Consider the following 14,019-nt stretch of genomic DNA (forward strand, 5'->3'; position numbering starts at 1 on the left):
GTTAAGTGATGACGTGACGAATCCTACTTCCGGGCCTAAAGTAGTCTGCGTTTAATATAGCTTTTGTGATGTTAACATGTTTAATGTTATGCATTTTCTTCTATATAATCTCAAAAAGCTCCTAAAACAGTCAGTGATCACTGTTGACCTCCCTCGGCTTTTATTACCACTAATCATTTATTTAAGCTCAGTTTTTAAAACCTTAGGATAACTACAGCCCAGCCCATGCAGCAGTATATGAATGACTAACCTCATATTGTGGATGGATTATCTCAGTTGTTCTCCTAGCTGAAGTTTGGTCCTTTTACAGCATCCTGCCATGCGATTACATTTGTTCCTGACCACCGAGAACACTCACGTTAACTTTTATCGAGTGGAAAAAAAGTTAGCTTGTTTATATTATGCTAACATAGCTGTGTCGCTAGCGGTCACGTAGCAAATCATTATATACCAGCTAGCCAAACTTCAGTAACCCTACAAACGTCACTGCTGTTTAGTTTTCTGTCTTCATTTATGCTGGAAGTGATAACAGAGCTGTACGTTTTAATTTGTTTCCAAAACCCCGCAGTCAGGACATGCTATATTGTATTTAGATAGAAGCTAGCGAGCTAACTCCCTGCTAACTTTAACTCTGTTAAATGTCATAAATTCCGTTTTTATGGATGCCTAGATGTTAAACTCAATTGTTACACCTGGTAGAGCAGAACACTGATCAATTTATTAAAGATGAAAGACTTTAGACAGTTTTTCAACTCTCAGTAATGCCATAGTGATCGTTTGATATATGGACCTGCAGCGGAGTTTAGGCCCAGACAGGCTAGTGACGTCAGACTGAACAACCGGATAACAGCTGTATGTGTCCCCCTAGTGGCAGCAACAGTAACAGCCTTTCCCAGAGAAGTGATCATTTTATGGTCTTACATTTTATGTTTAACAAACCTTGTTTTCTTGTTTTCTTGTCACAGCATTTTAAATCCATTCAACAAAGTGGTTTAGTCAGGGGAAAAAAAAAGAATAAATAATAAATATTATCCAACTGCCTGACAACTGTATGATTAACTTTCATTGTAAACCCCAACATGTTTTACAGCTTACTTACTAAATTCCAGGAAAAATGTCACATTTAAATATCAATGCTCTAACAAGAGAAAACACATCCATCATGATGAAAAATAACATAGAAATACATTCAAGTCTACTCCACTCTTAAATGTGAGACCACTACATAGAACAACAAATAAGCTCGTATCATTCCACTTGGAAAAATTGTACAAATTATTGTTCTAGAAACGTATTACATTCACATAACTTGAAGAAACTCAAATATTTCTACCAGTGTATTATTCTAGATTTGCATTTTGCCTTAGAAAAAGTCTAAGTGATTCCCACTACTACATGAAAGACTTCTCTCCTGAAGTCAAAGCTAAAAACCAGAGCGAAGCACCAGGAATTGGATACAGCTTTTTCTGTAAAGAACAGTAAGCACTGAATAATGAATGCAATGAGCCAGGTGTAATGATTTGCAAAGGTTCATTAGCCACCAATGGAATGGATGCTGAAAAAGATTGCATTAAATGCCATCCACAAAGATGTTTTCTCTTGACTTATGCGGATTGTCCTCCTGTAGTATTTTTGTTTTTTAAACTTTTTCCCATTTTCAGACTAAGCACTCCAACACATTACAAAGAATACATATCTTGTTAATAACTACACATTCACTTTAACTTCATAGTATTCAGCTGGAAGCCAGTGCTTAGCAGATAAAAAAATAACTTGAGTTGAGAATGTAAAATAAGCAAAAACCTTCAAAACCAGAATCAGTATCCAAAAGGATTTATATTTGAGCCCTGGCTACCTGTTTTTACCAATCAGTTGTACCTGGTGGTCAGCAGAACATCAGCAGTCCTGCTGGACCCTTTTGTGGATGTTTGATTCGCTTTATGGCTTCACTCATCAGTGGGAAAACAGGAACCATTATTTTCTCTTTTGGCACCATGTGGGCAGAAGATTAGGGCAACTTCTGGATGACCACCTGAAACTTACCTGAGAAGATAAAAATGCATAAAATATTATCCATCTGTACTGTCCTTTAAGGTACAGGACTATGCAAAAGTCTTGAGCCACTCCTCATTTCTTTATATTTTCCTTCCAATTAGACAGACTTTCTTGTAATCTTTTGAAGTTGTCTTGCACAATATAGTTGCCCCGGGTTTTCTCAAGATCTTACAAAGTAATGTTTTTTGTTTGTTAAGCTACTTAAAAGTGACCTGTGACTCATTCAAGCATAAAAATAGCACCTAACTCAACAGATGAATCTGTGTTGTGTCTACACATAACAGCTTGGGAAAGACTTGAAATTGTATTATTCGACACTCTGTTACTAGCAGGCTGTCGTAAAAACTCAATTTAATCCAGTTTCTTTGGCTTAATCTACAAAAAAGTGTTCAAAATAACACAGTTTGACATAAACAAAAAAAAACATTTTTAATTCACACATCACCCTTGAGTTCTGAATGTCTTTCAAGAAGCCTGGAGAACTATTCCTGGAGACTACTTACATAAAGAAGTTACAAGCAAGCTTGCCTAAAAGAGTTGGTCATACCAAACTTTGACTTTGCTACTGCACAAACTGTGTTTTCGCTTTATTTCCATGCATGTTTGCACAGGTTTTGCTGCAGCTATTTCCCATTTTCCAAGCAAAATATGAAGAAATGAGGGGTAGCTCAAGACTAGAACTGCTAGTTATGTGTACATTATAAATCTAATTAAACCAGACCTAACAGAAGCTCACAAGTACAGTAACAATGGTTGACTGAAAGGCAATAAGCATGTTAGTCTGACTAACTTTTCCTTACAGTATGTTATGTTTTTACAAAGCACTTACAGGATGGCATGACGGAGACCTCAGCTGTTACCACACTCTCCAAACCCAGATTAGATAGGGCTCCTCTCACCACACCACATGAAAAAGCAAGGTACTGAGACACACACGCACAAATTAGTCTCTATTGCATTATGACATTCAGGTTTTGTTGGCTGTATGCCAAAATACAAAGCCTTAAGCACCTAGTGATACTTGTTCTATATGTAGTCTTTAGGAATGCAGGAACATGAGTGTGTCTGTGACTATTCTAACCTTAGGAGCCTGATCAAGGTACTGCTTTCCATTGGACAGCTGGGTCAGCAAATTAAACTTGTTATCCTGCAGAACATAGGTCCCCTGGTGTGGAAAATAAACAAGACATTATATTAAAAGATAACTCATTTTAACCAGCAATACATGTGATTGTATTTCCTGATTGGTGGGAAAGGTTCCTACGATTTAAGAGTTCAATTTAACATCCATATGAATACAAGGACCCAACAGAAAACTGCACTGCAACAAAATGTTCAATGTTTAGGGTTTTAAAGTTGCAACAATAGCGGATAGACATGAAAGTAAAAGATACAGAATTTTTCAGAGAAAGAAATCCATCTAAGGCCTTTGTTAACTCTCAAGCGCTTTTGTTTATTTACAAGAAAAATCAACAGGACACGTTTAAGTCAACTTTGACACTAAACCTTTTAGAGACGTTTTTGTTCTTCATCACAGTAATCATCCACTACAAACAGTGATGCATTGCAAAGTCTCTGTTTCACAAGAGATCAAATTTCCTGTTGTGAAGGCCAAAAACGTCTGTTACAGGATATATGACTGAAGCTTGAACAAACACTACACAAAACCTACTTACTAATTTGGTAGTAACATACTGCATAGTGTAACATTTTACCTGATGATTTGTTCTGAGGTTGTCCACCTGTCTCCTAAACACCTTAGTCCAGAAGTCTTTACAGATAAATTTCATTATATCCAATTCATCCTTAAAGCTGGGAGAGTCCCTTGTCAACCTAGAAAGAGCAAACAAGTGATGAGACGCTCACTATAAAGGAAGACTCCACTTAACTCAGCATTTACTGCACTACAGTACATGTGTGACTTACCTCTCAATAAGTCCTTGTCCCACTCTGAAGCCCATACCTTCCAGGACAGAAACACAGACTGCTCTGTCCTAAAAAGATGAAATGCAAGCGATTAATTTGAACAGTATATCACGTAAAACTGTGAACATGATGTCACAATATTATAATATAAGGGGGAGCTGTGTTCTAAAACCGGAAAAAATTGTTTTACTACATGACATTATTGGCAACTCCTTAACACACCTTGTTGTCCATGGTTCCTTTGCTGGATTGCTGCTCCTTGTAAACATGTGACACGATCTCCATGTGGAGAAATTCAAACAGAGTCTCGTCCGCCATCCCTGGTGAACACACAATAGTGACAGTCCGATGGCTTAAATGTGCTCCAACAGACAAAACCAGCAATAAATATGAAAATATCGAGCAGCAGCTTATAACGGAAGCTAAGATGGTTAGCGCCAAACAGCTAGTACGGTTCACTAACACTGCCCCCCACGCTATAAATAACTATTTTTTATTACTCCCGTATATGGAAAGTTCTGGAGAAGGAGGTATCATATTAACGTATGTCATATATTTCTTTAATCTAAATTAAACCAGCTGAAATTGTAAATTGACAGTACCTGTAAAGTGACTATAGCGCACGAAGTCTGCTTCCTGGTTGGCGCTCGATATATCGGCCAGCTCATTACTTAAGTTGTACACACGCGGAGTTAGGAGTTTCTAACCTAAAACTGGTAACATGGAGAAAACATATGTATTTCATGTGCCACAAAAACCAAAATTGTGAGATAAAATTGTTATTAATAAAACAAAACAGTTGTTTTCGTGTAATATGCAATAACAAACGTCCAGCTTCTCCGAAAGCTATTACCAGCCGGCGCTAACTTTCGACGTACGCCGGTGTAATGTACAAACAGACTCGTGAGCGCTATCGTCCTATTCTGGGATGAAACGTCATGTCTTGAATGTCCAATAGGCATGAAACGTCCGTTGCTACTTCCTTGTTGCTCATGTGATTTGTGTTTTGGTCTTTCAGGGAAGGTTTGTGACTTTTATTTTCATTCCAATGAAGTCTGCATTATGTAAGACACATTTAATGGAATTGCTATTTCTAGCTGAATAAACCTGAAGTAAGATGTTGTTTATGTTTTCGCAGTCATGGCCGGCAGGTACCCGATAGTGGTCCAGGGCGAAGCGTCTGAAACAGACTCCGATGATGAAGTCTACATCACCTCTCTGACTCCCTCGGTCGGAGCCAAGGTTGTCCTGCATGCGTTATCCTGTATGCGTGGTTTTGAGAGTGATTTATGCACTTCAGCCAGTGACTTAAAATTTAGATTCAGCCATGAATCTACATTTTAATTTATTTTTTGTATCTTTTTTATGGATGCTTTCAGGTTCCAGGGGAGGCGTCTGAAACGGACAGCGAGGGTGACCCGGAGCAGGCTCCTGGGAGCCATGACAGCGCTCAGATATTAAAGAGAGACCTCCCTCCTCTAATTGTAGTTAGAGACCACCCTGACATGCACTCCATAGTGGAAGACAGACCGAGCCCCTCACACAAGCCACACGGTAAAGATGAATAAAAACTCCAGTGCTTATTGTGTGAAAGTACGGCCAACCCAATCCAAGACTATGCATACTAGTCTTTTCTTACTAGTTAACAATTTCAAGGTTGTCTCATATGTATCGGCTTTGTTTTAACAACACTGAGATGTGTTTGACAGTTTTGAGAGGATTTGGAAGTGGGCCTTTACAGTATCTTGTCACAAATTTAAAAGTGAACTTAAAGACCAATCTAGTTTTGCTCTGAGTAACTTCAGCACATAATTCTGTTTTCAGGTGAGACCCTGTTACAACAAAAGCTGCAGGAGTCTAACAGCCGACTGTATGCTGATGTGGGACAGACACTACAACAAGTCTATGGCAGTGCCAGCAGGGAGGTAGGTTAATATTTAGATATACAAATTGCATAGCTATACAGCATGCAGTCTATATTATATTACAGCTGCAGTGTTTAAATCAGAATACCTTAATTATCCCAGGGGGGAAATATAAATGTGAAAGACAGAAAATAGAATAACAATAACAAAAACAAGTAAAACTGCATTTTTCAAATATTCCAAATATCAAATAATGCTATATACAGTTTACAGAAGACATTAGAAGTGAAACTAGTCCAAATCTCTTAAGGAAAAGTTATGAAGGATGATGGTCACAAGTTGAAAGGACTTCCTATGGAGTTCTGTGGTGCATAATGCTTAAAAGTGTATTTTACTGAACATGCTCCTGTGACTCTTCAAGCGTGATATGTAGAGGGTGCTAAAAGACTGTCCATTATTGACTTTAACTTGGCCTGCCCTCCTGGTTTTTTTTTCTAAAACCTGTATCAGAGAGTCTCCACACTCAGAACATTACTGTCTTGGTGGATCCATTTACTGAGTCCGTCATTATCCGCTACCCTCAAACCAACTCTGCATCACACCACAGGATAGAGGATGTCACTGGCCACCACAGACTTATAAAATATCCTGAGCTTTGTCCAGTAGATGTTAAAGGGCCTCAATCGTCTGAGAAAATAGAGATGGGAGAAGCCTTCCTTATAGATGGCTTCTGTCCGATTAATTGACAATGTGAGCGCCGTGGTGTTGGTCATCCTCTGCTGTTTCGGCACAGACCCTATGAAGGGGAATAGGGTTGTTTGCAAAGGTAAGTTGCAGATGGTTTTGCTTACACGACGTCACAAGGTTCTTCAGTTCTGTACTCTTTCTCATTGCCGTCTATTACCCATACATCCTACTACTGTAGAGTTATCAGAAAATTTCTGAAGGTAGTAGATGTCTGTGAAGTAGGGCGAAGAGAAAGGGAGAGAGGACGGTCTCCCGTGGATACTACAGTGATACTTCAAATGATAAAAAGTAGAACAGATGTAAATATTTTGTCTGACTAGTAGCTAACTCGCTGATTAAATAGATTCTGCAAATTCAGAATATTAAGTTATCTGGCTTTTTCTTTTTTTTATGTGAAAGGTGCGCAGTGCAACATCACAGCTGAATGCATCGCAGAGCGCCATCATCAACGCGTCCCACAGCATCAGATTAATCCTGGACGACCTGAAGGCTGTTTCTGAAAAGATTGACATCATCACCAGCTATCAGATATTGCCTGATATAAACATTAATCATTTAAATAATTCTACTGCTCCTGCACCTTAAATTGTTTCTTTCAAAACAAACATATTGTGATGTTTGATCATTGTTATGGGTATATTTTCTCCGAATACCAGAGTGAGCTGGACAAAATAACACGCTGGCTTCTTTATCTAAAAAATGCAGTACGTGTACATACATGGATTTAACAATCACACACTACACCTGTTCTAATGCTAGCCGTCCTCGTTAATGGAGTTACGATAGTTCTGTCATTTCTTGATTTGCAGAGTTACACTTGGATTTATATTTTACATAGAACTGGAGAGGATCCACTTGTTCCCTCCAACACTGTTTTTATGTCACTATTTGATGATTTTTTTATGAGGCACATCCTGTTCTTTCCCTGCTGTTTGCCAGTCCTCTGTGATGGGTCAAAGAAGTAGGCTTGCAGCTATAAATAAAAATTTGGGTTATTTCTTCCTGTGTATATAAAAAATGAATGTTTGCTTCAAAAAATAAATGCGAATATACACCAGAATACTGCTCTGTTGGTGTGCAAAGACAAATTTATTTGCAAAATTCAGTTTACAAAACCACATCAAACAAGCAGGAAACATCCATACAGTATAAAAGCAATGTTCTTTGATCCTGTTGATTTTCTAATAATTGCAGTGTAATTATTCTCTACAATTCTTAATGAATCTGGAAATAAAGTGGTAACATTGCAGACGCAATTTGCAAAGAAAGATCATATGCGGAACATCTGTCACTTTGTGCAATTGAACTTCTGTAATTACAGCTGCTCTCAACGGCTTTATATAAGTGATTACCAGTAAATTATTCTCCTTAATATCAATAATGTAACACAAACATTATCAAAATACAGGACTCTTGCAAGAGCTATAAATCCTTCTGTTTGGTGTGCTTGTAGTTGCATCAGACAGGGGTGTAGATGTACACTAACACCACAACCAGCAGGTTGAGCACTGTGCCCACAATGCCCACAAGGCCGAGCAGGTGATCAGGGTCAACCTTGCACATTACTGACTGATGATTTGCACATACAAGATCGTCCGACACCTGAAAGACAGAGATGTACAGTAAAGTGAGTCGCCGCTGTGCAGAATGGAAACAGAGTAGGGAAAGCACAGGTATGTGTGGGGTTTTTATGTTTAATATATTTACTACTATTAGTCAGTTGACTGTATTGAAGAGGATTTATGAATGGGGTTATATATACATAATAAAGAAATGATCTGTTTTGGAAGTATTTTTTTTTATCTCTACATTATTGTATCCACATTATCATTAATATAGTCCTTTTTTTAAATGCTTATAAAATTGTGATATATTTGTTATATTTGTTACAACTTTAGCTGCCCTCTTGGCCAGATCTCTCTTAAAAAACACACTTTTAATCTTAAAGAGACTTTTTACCCAGATAAATAAAAGATATAAAAGTCACTTTGCCAAAAACCGATTGCAGCTTCTACTTTGTGTTTGGGATGTTCTCTCTGGCTCAATCACCATTAATGAGAGATATGTTGGACTTATTTTTGACAGATTGTAGGCCATCTATCTATAGAATAGAATCTACCAGTAAGGGTCTTATACTATGAGATAGCGCAGGAATTTACATATTTACAACAGTTGTAAAAAACGCAGAATGAAAAAATAAAGTTACTTAAAAACAGTAAAAACAACTAGCACTGTGTAAGAGAGAAGTGCAAATTGAATAATAAATAATTTGTACACTATAAATCTATGACAAACAGCTCCATGAAGGTATAATACAAAATTATGTTTGGGATCCGATGCTTGACAGCTGTTCACCAATCAGAATAAAGAGTTATTATATAGATTTATAGAGAACAGCAGGAATGATTTCCTGAAGCATTCATTATGGCAGCGAGGTTGAATCAGCCTGAGGGAGGAGTAGGAGCTCTTCTGCCTCAGAAGTCTGGACTTAGATTTAATTATACCCAAAATGTAACACTTTAAATTCCTGCACTAATTTTGGAAGATGTTCAATTTTTGATAGAGCTGAGCTGTATTTATTTTACCTTCTTCTCCCACAACGAAAAGTCAAGATTTCTATTGGATGTGACATATATCAGCCACCAGATGGCGTCATTGTCACATGCATTACACCAGCCACAAACCAGACCTCTGATCAAATAAAACATTTCTATTCGGTTCTATTCCGTTCCTTGTAATTAGCTCCACATCTGGACACATTTCATGTCCCGAAAAGTTTTACATTTGATAAAGTTATATCTAAGTTTTTTTTTGTTTGTTTTATTAGACATGCAGTAAGAAGTATTATATTCTTTTTTTGTATCTATGATTTGTTCACATGTAGGTTTGCATCTGTACACATTTTATGTCCCACTTGTATTGAATATAATAAATATGTCTCATGTAAGTTATTTGACCCATATGAGCTATTCAATTACATTCTGTCATTTGCCCTCAGGTGCCTATTAGCACACACTTTAGTTTCTTTCTCTGTCTTTTAAAAGTGATATCTTTAAAAAAAAAACAGTCTTGAGGAGTTAAAATTTTTATTTATTTAATTTTTTTTTTCTTAAAGTTTATAAACATAAGTCACCTTTCCTTTGGGGAAAATAAAATACTCATAATTTTGTGCACTTTACCTCTCTGGTGTTTCTTTCTGATGTTCTCTTTCCTCTGTCGTCCCTTGGCTCCAAACCGGGCTCCATTTTTCACGCTTCAGAATCCCTCAGAGAGCAATAAAAACTACTTCGACGTCAATGACAATCCACTCCCAAAGCAAATAGATCCAAATGTTCACAGAGATGACGACTGGCAGGACTGCGTGCGCGACCGGTTGCTCTCAGATTTAAAGCCACTTGTATCCTCCTCTCCCAGGGCTCCGAGGACCCACAGGTCTTGTAATGTGAGCGAATAAAGAGATGCTGGTTTTTCTGGTTTTGTTTTGTGCATCGTGCATCACAGACTGCTACACAAGGCCAAGAAGCGGCTCAGCTGCTCTGCCACTATTTCTGTGTCAGGTCATGTAAAGTTGGCTTGCTGCTGCATGAGTGTGTGGATGTGTGTGGATGTGTGTGTCCACTGGGTAATGTTACCATGGGAGTGAAGGGCCTCAAATATTTCATGGTGACATCACAGATTTCACTTGCATTCATGTATGAGTATGATAGATAAGTCTGCTTTTTTTTATCTGAGGATTCGTGAATGAATAATGTTTAAGAACACTTTAGAAATGCAATATTTTGGGGATGTTTCAATCTACCAGCTGCTGTTGCTTGAAAACATCCCCTTCTTTAAGTGTCATTGCTTCCTTAGTACACTGGTCTTCATTTTGCACCTTAAACTATGAAGGTGAAAGGAGCAGATATACACAGCCTAGTGCAGATTGCCATCACGAGCAGTTTTTGCCGCTGATGAACCTCTGAAATAAAGATCCACTGGGGGTGTATTTCAACCCGAGGTGAGGTGTCAATTAGGGTTGTGGTCTAACTCCTTCAGGCCTTGTTACTTAAACCAAATGCATGGTAAACCACAAGAGACAGTATCTAACCAGTCGCACGTTTGGTCACTGATTCTGCTCTTACTTAAATCAATCCTAAATAAATTCATATGCTTTAAATGTGCAAGTACAGGGTGGGCCATTTATATGGATACACCGTAATAACATGGGAATGGTTGGTGATATTAAAGTCCTGTTTGTGGCACATTAGTATATGTGAGGGGGCAAACTCCTCAAGATGGGTGGTGACCATGGTGGCCATTTAGAAGTCGGCCATCTTGGATACAACTTTTGTTTTTTCAATAGGAAGAGGGCCATGTGACACATCAAACTTAATGGTAATGTCACAAGAAAAACAATGGTGTGCTTGGTTTCAACGTAACTTTATTCTTTCATGAGTTATTTACAAGTTTCTCTTTGTTCACAGCCATTGACATGTCGAAGAGGTTAACACGTGAGGGGCAGATCGAAATCGTGTTGATATCTGGTGAACGCAGTAACCGGGTCATTGCAGCAGATTTCAATGCAAGACACCCTATGAGACCACCCATCTCCCATGCTACAGTTAGCAAACTGCTTGCTAGGTTTTGTGAAACTGGTTCAGTGTTGGATTTGCCAAAATGTGGATGCAAGAAAACTGTCACTAATGAAGAAACATCAGTGGCTGTCCTAGCTTCATTCAGCAAGAGCCCACAGGGTAGCACTCGCCGCATGTCACTGGCATTAGTTGAACATCCCTTCGGCGGATATTAGCTACTCACAAATGGCACCCTTACAAACTCCAGCTACTGCAGCATCTCAACGAGGATGACCAAGATCGGCGCACAGAATTTGCAGAATGGGCAAAACAAAACTTGGAACAGGACCCTCAGTTCACACAGAAGATTTTGTTCAGTGATGAGGCAAACTTTTATGTGAATGGTGAAGTTAACAAACAAAGCCACCGCTATTGGTCTGACACTAACCCACATTGGATGGGTCCCTCCAAGACTGTTGTAACAACAAAAGTGATGGTTTGGTGTGGTATATGGGGTACAACGATAGTGGGTCCATTCTTCATCAATGGAAACATCAAGGCCACTGGATATTTGAAATTGCTACATGATGATGTGTTTCCCTCTTTATGCACTGAAGCTGGCACGTTCCCTGAGTTTTTCCAGCAAGATGGTGCACCACCACATTATGGAGGCCAGGTCCGAGCATTCCTAGATGAACAGTTTCCTGGAAAGTGGATTGGTCGTCGTGGGCCAGTTGAATGGCCCCCAAGGTCTCCCGATCTGACCCCCTTGGACTTTTATCTTTGGGGTCATCTGAAGGCAATTGTCTATGGTGTGAAGATACGAGATGTGCAGCACCTGAAACTACGGATACTGGATGCCTGTGCTAGCATTTCTCCTGCGGGGTTGCTATCAGTGTGTGAAGAGTGGGAGAAGAGGGTTGCATTGACAATCCAACACAATGGGCAGCACATTGAACCCATTTTATAAGTGGTCAGAAACTTGTAAATAATTCATGAAAGAAGAACGTTACGTTGAAACCAAGCACACCATTGTTTTTCTTGTGACATTACCAATAATTTTAATGTGTCACATGGCCCTCTTCCAATTGACAAAAGTTGTACCCAAGATGGCCGACTTCTAAATGGCCACCATGGTCACCACCCATCTTGAGGAGTTTGCCCCCTCACATATACTAATGTGCCACAAACAGGACTTTAATATCACCAACCATTCCCATGTTATTGCGGTGTATCCATATAAATGGCCCACCCTGTATAAAGAAATCAGATGAGTGCTCACATGAGAACACTTGCATTAATAATTAATCATCTGGATCTGGTTAACAGTAATGCAGTCCAACCATAAATGTATGGCAACAAATAAACTGAATATGCCTAATAAACATGCTATTTTGTGTAGACAATATACACTTTTATTCTATTTTATTTTATTGTATCAATCTTTAACAAATTTACAATACTTGATTAAAAATGTTGAGAGTTGTTACATCTTTCACATTTACATTTTTCCTGTGGCCGTGTGTCCTTGCTTCCCGATTGATGGCATGGATTTTATAATGGGCAATGACATTGCAGGGGGGAAGGTTTATCCTACCCCAGAGGTCACGAAGACTCCTGACCTAAGGCCTTCGTCAGATGCTTTAAGCCGGCACCACCCGGATGTATTTCCTGTAGGTGTTCTTACCTGGTCACATGCCCATCGGCAGGGAGAAGTGGTTGACTTGTCAGAGTCAGTGGTTGGCTCTATTTTGGAAAAGGATGTGATGCCCTCCGAGGAGGAGGCAGGTCCTGATGCCAAGGAACTGGCTCAAGAGGTAGCTGAGCCTGCTCCTGAACCCGCAGCCCCCCCTCTCCTCACACGGGAGGCCCTTATAATTGCTCAGAAAGAGGACCTGTCATTAGCCAAATGTTTTGCCGCCGTAGATGAGAGTGATGGTCCGACAGGAGACAGGAAGCAGACATTTTTTGTTTATGATGGATTGTTAATGCGCAGGTGGACCTCAAAGCCAGGGGAGGACTGTAGTGTGGTCCAACAGATAGTGGTCCCGGCTGTGTTAGCATGTGCTACAATTAGCCCATGATCATTCATGGTCAGGACATTTGGGGATAACTAAAGCGTATGACCATATTCTGCAGCACTTCTTCTGGCCGGCAGATGTTGCAAGGTATTGTAATACCTGTCACACGTGTCAACTAGTGGGCAAACCAATCTGTGCCCCCGCCCCACTATGTCCAATACCTGCTGTTGGTGAGCCATTTGAACATGTTTTGGTCGATTGTGTTGGTTCGTTGCCAAGAACACGGGCAGGTAATCAGTTTTTATTGACCATAATGTGCTTATCCACGTGGTTCCCCAAAGCAATTCCTCTGCGGAGGATCACCACTGCAAACATTACTAAGGCACTAATCAAATTTTTTACCACCTTTGGTCTCCCAAAAACAGTACAAACAGACTAGGGAACTAACTTCTATCCCGAGCATTTAAACTGACTTTAATCTCCCTTGGCATTTCTCATTCTGTGTCCAGTGCTTATCACCCAGAGTTGCAGGGTGCACATGAGCGTTGGCACCAAACACTTAAGGCCATGCTGAAAAAGTACTGCCACGACTCGGGCAGAAGTTGGGATGAGGGTGTCCCCTTTGTGGTGTTTGCGATATGCGATGCTAAGCAGGAGTCCGTGGGGTTCAGCCCAGCTACCCTTGTGTTTGGCCGTGATGTGCGGGGCATACTAAAGGTGTTGAAAGAGAGGTTCCTTAGCGGGGGTGTCCCAAAAACTAACGTGGCAGATTTTGTGAAGACGTGTAGGGATCGCAGGTAACGTGCTACCTCATTAGCAAAAGAGGCCCTGTGTGCATCCCAGGCAAGCATG

At 39.7% G+C, this 14,019-nt stretch overlaps 2 protein-coding genes across 3 annotated transcripts; one reads left to right on the forward strand and one right to left on the reverse strand.

Annotated features, from left to right (window-relative positions):
- Window positions 1–740: 740 nt before the first annotated feature.
- trappc6bl (trafficking protein particle complex subunit 6B, like) lies at window positions 741–4,853 on the reverse strand. The gene is made up of 7 exons (XM_005915941.2): window positions 4,584–4,853; window positions 4,204–4,301; window positions 3,982–4,049; window positions 3,771–3,888; window positions 3,137–3,220; window positions 2,885–2,978; window positions 741–2,043 (listed from the first exon to the last, which is right to left on the reverse strand). Exons 2-7 carry the CDS (start codon window positions 4,297–4,299, stop codon window positions 2,009–2,011), a joined length of 495 nt encoding a protein of 164 aa, XP_005916003.1. The 5' UTR covers window positions 4,300–4,301; window positions 4,584–4,853; the 3' UTR covers window positions 741–2,008.
- Window positions 4,854–4,898: 45 nt separating this feature from the next.
- bloc1s3 (biogenesis of lysosomal organelles complex-1, subunit 3) lies at window positions 4,899–7,592 on the forward strand. Of its 2 annotated transcripts, none has more exons than XM_005915943.2 (5): window positions 4,899–5,004; window positions 5,120–5,223; window positions 5,361–5,535; window positions 5,806–5,906; window positions 6,993–7,592. In XM_005915943.2, exons 2-5 carry the CDS (start codon window positions 5,122–5,124, stop codon window positions 7,176–7,178), a joined length of 564 nt encoding a protein of 187 aa, XP_005916005.1. In that variant the 5' UTR covers window positions 4,899–5,004; window positions 5,120–5,121; the 3' UTR covers window positions 7,179–7,592. The 2 variants fall into 2 exon arrangements, with proteins under 2 accessions (XP_005916005.1, XP_005916004.1); XM_005915942.3 differs by lacking the exon at window positions 4,899–5,004 and adding an exon at window positions 5,015–5,045.
- Window positions 7,593–14,019: the final 6,427 nt, after the last annotated feature.

Source organism: Haplochromis burtoni, unplaced genomic scaffold (assembly GCF_018398535.1).
Source record: "Haplochromis burtoni strain Fernald_Lab_line unplaced genomic scaffold, NCSU_Asbu1 Contig_15, whole genome shotgun sequence".
Classification (NCBI taxonomy): domain Eukaryota; kingdom Metazoa; phylum Chordata; class Actinopteri; order Cichliformes; family Cichlidae; genus Haplochromis; species Haplochromis burtoni.